The following is a 6,000-nucleotide window of genomic DNA, read 5'->3' as shown; positions in this document are numbered from 1 at the left end:
TAGACACCAGTACAAGCTGGGGACCGACCTTCTGGAGAGCAGCTCTGCAGAGAAATACCTGGGTGTCATGGTGGACGACAAATTGACCATGAGGCAGCAGTGTGCCCTTGTGGCCAAGAAGGCCAATGGGACCCTGGGCTGCATTAAGAAGAGCGTCTCCAGCAGGTCGAGGGAGGTGATCCTGCCCCTCTACTCAGCCCTGGTGAAGCCACATCTGGAGTATTGTGTCCAGTTCTGGGCCCCACAGTACAAGAGGGATGTGGAGCCGCTGGAGAGAGTCCAGCGCAGGACCACAAGGATGATCAGGGGCCTGGAACATCTGCCCTACGAGGAGAGGCTGAGGGAGCTGGGCCTGTTCAGCCTGGAGAAGAGAAGGCTGAGAGGGGCCCTGTTCAGTGTCTATAAGTACCTCAAGGGAGGGAGTGCATCGGACGGTGATGGTCTCTTTTCAGTGGTGGCCACTGACAGAAGTAGAGGTAATGGCCACAAACTGAAGCACCAAAAGTTCCACATGACCTTAAGGAAAAATTTCTTAACAGTGAGGGTGACAGAGCACTGGAACAGGCTGCCCAGAGAGGTTGTGGAGTCTCCTTCTCTGGAGATCTTCAAAACCCGCTTGGATGCAGTCCTGTGCCACGTGCTCTAGGTGACCCTGCGTGTGCAGGGGGGTTGGACTAGATGACCTCTAGAGGTCCCTTCCAACCCTAAGCATTCTATGATTCTATGATTCTATCTCTTAGGGCAACGATGTGGCTATGAAAACAAGCCTACCAGATGATACAGAGAAGTACAGTGAGACACCTCTGAAGAGGTGGATTTGCTCTTATCCTGAACTTAAACACCAGCTCCTGAAGAAAGAGAGAACTCACAGCTGAGAGATCTCAACTGCAATAATATTAGGTCTTACCTGTAGCACTAGCAGATAAAAAGCACCACACAGTTGAAGTTAGTGGTGTCTCTGAGTTCTCTGCAGCTGCAGCTTTGCTATCACGACAGGAAGGGTGGTTCACTGCAGAGCGCTGCTCCTCTGACAGCATCTTTTGCTGCATAGTATGGTGCTCGTGTTTAGTACTTTTTCATTCAATTGACACTGCAGGTGTGTGCAAGAAATGGAAATTGTGTGTGAATTTAGTATTCAATACACAACATCTTATACCATGTTGTACCTTATATTTTGAGTGAGCAGAGCATAGTGAGCGAAAATATGCAAACAGGCTTTTCAGTCACTCTCTCCCTGTTGCTGTCTCTTACAGTGGGCTGTTTTGGCTAACAAAACACTGGAGATTTTACAGAAACCACCGTATTTTTTCTGATGCTAGCACTCTGGCACCTACAAAATCAGTAACATTTATTAGAAATACAGGGTCTTTTACAGGGCTTGCTTTTTGACCCATTTCACTGGTTTGTTGCTTCTATGTTAAAAATATGCCCATCAAATATTGTTTACACTTTTTTCTCCCCATAAAACTTCTACCTTCACAGCTTCTCCCTAGCCTTTCCTCACCTCTGGCATTTTGTTTCTACTGCAGCTCCAGAAGACTTCTCCTTTTGGAAAAAGTATCTTTTAAAAAGTTAACCTTGCTTTTTCATTTGAAATATTAAGGACTGTTTCATGACCTCCAGTAATAATGCTAAGGAGGGGGACAGCAGACCCAGAAGTCGGCATTGAAGAACGTGACGAGTGGTTGGAAGAAGCAACGTGAGACGTGACTGCCAGCAGCGCTGTGTGTGAGCAGGGGACAGGGTGGGTGGCTCCCCGGATCCGTGCTGGCCCTTCCTTGGTCCTTTGCAGACTTCTCCTTTCATCCTCCCAGCAGAAATACCAAGACATGCACAGTTCCTGTCTATCTTCTGTAGAGATGTAAATTTATGAAGAGCTTCAGCAAACCTTTATTCTGTATTTCTGCTTCTATTCCTGCTACTTTAGACTTTGTTTGCTTCCAGGTCACTGTTTTTCCAGCACGTTTGGCTCTGTGTTGCTCTGCTTTCAGCCTGGTGCACAGTGCCCCAGGGAAGCGTCTGTGTCTCTGGCTTAGCCACCGACCAGCCTCCTTGTCCTCCTCCCTCCATAGCCATCCCACTGTAGGTGCCCAAAGCTGAAGTGGGTAAGTGGGCTACCTCCACTCCTGGACATTCAATGGGGAGAGCAACATAGCTCCAAAGGGAAGTCCCTAAATTCCTTGTACTGGGTGGGCAACAGCCTGGAGCCAGTCAGTAGGAAATATGAAGGAAGATGTTTGCCTCTGTTCCCACTCCTCCCTGGTGCCTGTCGGAGCTGTGGCTCAGGTGCCCTCTGTCCCCTCAGCCCCAGAGTGCAGAGACTGTCTTAATGCTGCACAGGTAAGTGGGTGGGAAGGTCTTGCTTCTTTGGAGATGTTTTCCGTCATGATGGTGTTATTCTTTGACATTGCTTTTACTAATATTTGGAGGATTTGTCCAGAAAAGGGCCTCAGGGCAGGGCTACCTAGTTCCACAGACTTCCCAGGCCACTATGTTACAAAACCTGGTCCTCTTGATATGTATTCCCCTCGCCCCAGCTTCACTCGTTGTGTGGCAGCACTCATGGAGCAGGGAAGTTTCAACAAGGCTGAGGGGCATCCACCTCTGGAGGATTCTTAGCTGGGTAAGGACAGCCCTGTGGGAACTAAGAGGATTGTGAGTATATGCATTCTGGCTGGAAAGGAAGCTGAAGTTACCCATTTTTGAGGTAAATACTCTCCCCACCGGGCTGAAGGCTGACTTTTTCTATGTATTAATTTACATTTATAGTTATTCTTTCCACATTTTATTGACTGCACATGTAGACACACAAATTTATTCTCTTAGGAATGTGCAAAGGAAATGAAAATGTTGTAGGCATTGGTGAAAAAAATGTATTTGTTCTCATTTTTAAAATATGCAATTTGAAAATGCTTCTTGGCCTGGGAAGTTACAAGAACAGAAAAAATATTGGAAGACTTCTGTGACCAATCACACTAGTCCAACTAGTGAGCACTCAATAACTGTGGCACAGCATTCATAAGTACACATTCTGCAAGATGTTCCAATGCATTATTCAATGAATAATTCTAAATAATGAAAACACTGAAATCTTTGCATAGATATCATACAAGGGACCAAATTAAATGCATTGTTCAATAGGAGAAGCTGACTCAGCTCTCATGAAGAACAGCAACAACTCTTTAGAAAAACTGTAGGACTGTGTAATATGAATTTATCGTGTTAGCAACAGTAATCCAGGTCCAGCAATCTGTAGTGGCTGGTAGGTATGATTCAAAGTTATTAACCTGTTGCCAGACTCTGTAAGCTTCAGTCAAGAGGCTGGAGCTTCACTGCAAAGTCTCTTTCTGATTCACTTTTGTTTTCTGCGTTGGCTCCTCTTGAGATGTCCATGATCAGAGGAGAACAAGTGCGGTGCTAGATTACAACCATGTGGCACAGGTCAGCCATTTGCAGCCTACGGTGATCCCAGGAGCAACTCACAAGCTGTTGTGCAGATTATAGCCAAAATCGTCAGCATATCAGCCATGTCTCATTATGTGCAAGTTAAGAAATCTTTGTATATAGATTAGCCTTGAATTTATGACAACATAAGCATTATGAGTTAATTCTTACAGGGATGATAAACATTTGTTTATATCAATTTGGTGATATTACAACTTTTTCATATGTTTGATTGTTTTATTTTGAGCTCTAGCATTTATTAAAATAAATTAGAACAAGAGCTTTTTCTGCATAAGGTATCCATCAAAACTAGCATAAACAAACAAACAAACAAAAAACTAACCTTGAAGCAAAAATGGTGAATGACCAACATCATCTTCGTGGTGGTGATCATAACTGATTTCCTTAGCTATGATCTAGGGGCAAGGGCTTAAGTTCATAGATAATTTCTCTTTTGTTTTCAAAATGTTCCCACCTGATGCAAAAAAAGAACCTTTGGAAAGTTACTGAAGGGCAGTGGGGAATAACAGAGGCTTTAGATTTAAACAAGAAAACTAGATTAAGGTAAGATGTTTTGCAAAGCCATAGCTTGTCATAAAGCCAGATATGGTTGAGTAAATTCAAGTGAAAAGTTGCACATGCTTTTATTGATTTTTGATTACATTTTTAATTTTGTCTGCACAAGCAATGTGTTGTTGCTATGCAATTAAGACCTGACACTTGGAGAAAGAATAGTAACAAGAAATTGTATCAGTCGTTTGTTTGAAACAAAGCCAAAAACAACAATATGGAGGGAAAGGAAGGAACTTGTGAAACATCTGCTCACTGTTATATTTCCAACATTCAACTCTTTAGCTTTAATAGCGCTTAAAATACTAGTCACAATTCGTGGTTGGAAGGGGAAATATATAGTGTTTTGTGATGATTGAGTGGTTTATTCTAAAGGCACCACGGGAGAAGAATGCCTTGGGGGCTTCGGCAGATTTAAAATGTTGTACAAGGAGTCAGAAAGAAATTAATCTAAAAGATGCAGTAAATGGATTTTACAGGTCTTATTGACTAGCATGCTGAGTTACTGCTTCCAAAAAGACCAGACCTATACTAAAGGCTTTTTATTTCAGGTGTTCAGTCTGCACAGCCTGCTGGTATTCAGCATCAATACGCACTTTCATTGTCACGGGAAAAATGCGAGAGGCAGGCTGATGAAGTTTTGTTTTGCTCAGGCTTTAGCTATCAGAAGTGATAAGCACTCTGAAATGTCTGGATTTATTTTTATCCAAACTGTCAAAGATAAGGACATTGCCAGCGTAGCTTTTTTGTGTTTTTTTTTTTTTTTTTTTTTTTTAACCAGAACCATGAAGTTGGATGTCTGACAGTTAGATGTGGTGTGCTGAACAGGTCTGACAGTCCATGCTTGGAATGGTTCTTCCTGGGACTGAACAAAAATACATTAACAGCAATCTCCAAGAAAGCTGTGGGAAACCAGAAACTGCCCATGAGGACCTTCTAGAAATTCCAACTAAAATGCTGCGTTCTGCATTAAGCTCCTCTTTGGAAGAGGTGAGTAGTTGTATGCTTTGGAAAAAAAGTAAATTTAAGGTTTTTCTTGGTTAGCTATGAAAATTATGAAGGCATGGGCTATTCTTTAGTTTACACCTCCCACAGAGAGGGATTCTCAGGGTTCAAGCCTAAGAATTTTATCTACATTTTAGCTTGTTGAAAGAGACTCATTACTGAAACTTGAAAGTAGTTCTGTCTGTGTCAACAACCAAGGAAATGTCGGACTTGATATGGAATCCTCAGTATTATCCCCCCAAAGTCTACTTTCACTTTGAAACATTCTTTGTTAATCAAATGCACATCAAAACAAGATGTATGAAGAACTTTTTTTTTCTTTTTTTTTGCCTGCATTGTTTCATGTCACTCTGAGATGCTGCTGGCTATACCTAAGTGAAGCTACCACGGCCATGGGTGTCTACTTGAGCAGTTGCTCTCAGCACTACTTGCAATGCTTATGCACCCACTGCAGGGATGCACAACTAAGGCAGGATCTTTCCATCACCATGCTCCAGACCTGCAGTCTGGAGGGGGAAATCTGTGAAGCAGCTATCACAGAGTACTGGTTTCCAAAGATTTGTTATCAGCAGTGTGGGAACAGCAGCTTGAGTAAATTTAGAAGAAGATTAGAAAAAATATTTCCTGCCTGTGAAACTAGAACAATATGCCAAGAATGTGTATGAAGCCCCATAACTCGCTACATTTAAGCTCCAAGCTCTAAGGAACAACCCTACAATGGCAGAGAAGGGGGTGACTATTCTAGGTGATTTTTGTTCATCTCTACTTTATAAAAATCTATATTTACTGTAGATAGTTAGGGATACGCCAGTGTTAATTAACTCTGTATGTGATGGGATGGTGAGGCATGTGTATTAAATGATGCCAGCACACCGTGTTTCGAATGATATAATTGGGGCACCTTTGCACGACGTGTGATGTGAGGGGAAAGGCTGGTGGCAGATGTGGTTGGCAGGAGGAGGCAGCAGCACCCTTGCTTCC

At 42.9% G+C, this 6,000-nt stretch overlaps 1 protein-coding gene across 1 annotated transcript in view; it reads left to right on the top strand.

Moving 5' to 3' along the window:
• Nucleotides 1-4,863: 4,863 nt before the first annotated feature.
• LOC148592106 (uncharacterized) overlaps nt 4,864-6,000 on the top strand; it is a 95,177-nt gene continuing 94,040 nt past the window's right edge. The window contains 1 exon segment of the mRNA XM_088535674.1: nt 4,864-5,004. Within this exon segment, the coding sequence (XP_088391800.1) occupies nt 4,864-5,004 (141 nt within the window).

This window comes from Tinamus guttatus, unplaced genomic scaffold, assembly GCF_059628265.1.
Source record: "Tinamus guttatus ecotype Peru unplaced genomic scaffold, ASM5962826v1 Tinamus_guttatus_pri_ptg000640l, whole genome shotgun sequence".
NCBI classification, from domain to species: Eukaryota; Metazoa; Chordata; class Aves; order Tinamiformes; family Tinamidae; genus Tinamus; species Tinamus guttatus.
Note: the sequence above shows the minus strand (reverse complement) of the source record. Positions and strands in the feature narration are given on the sequence as shown.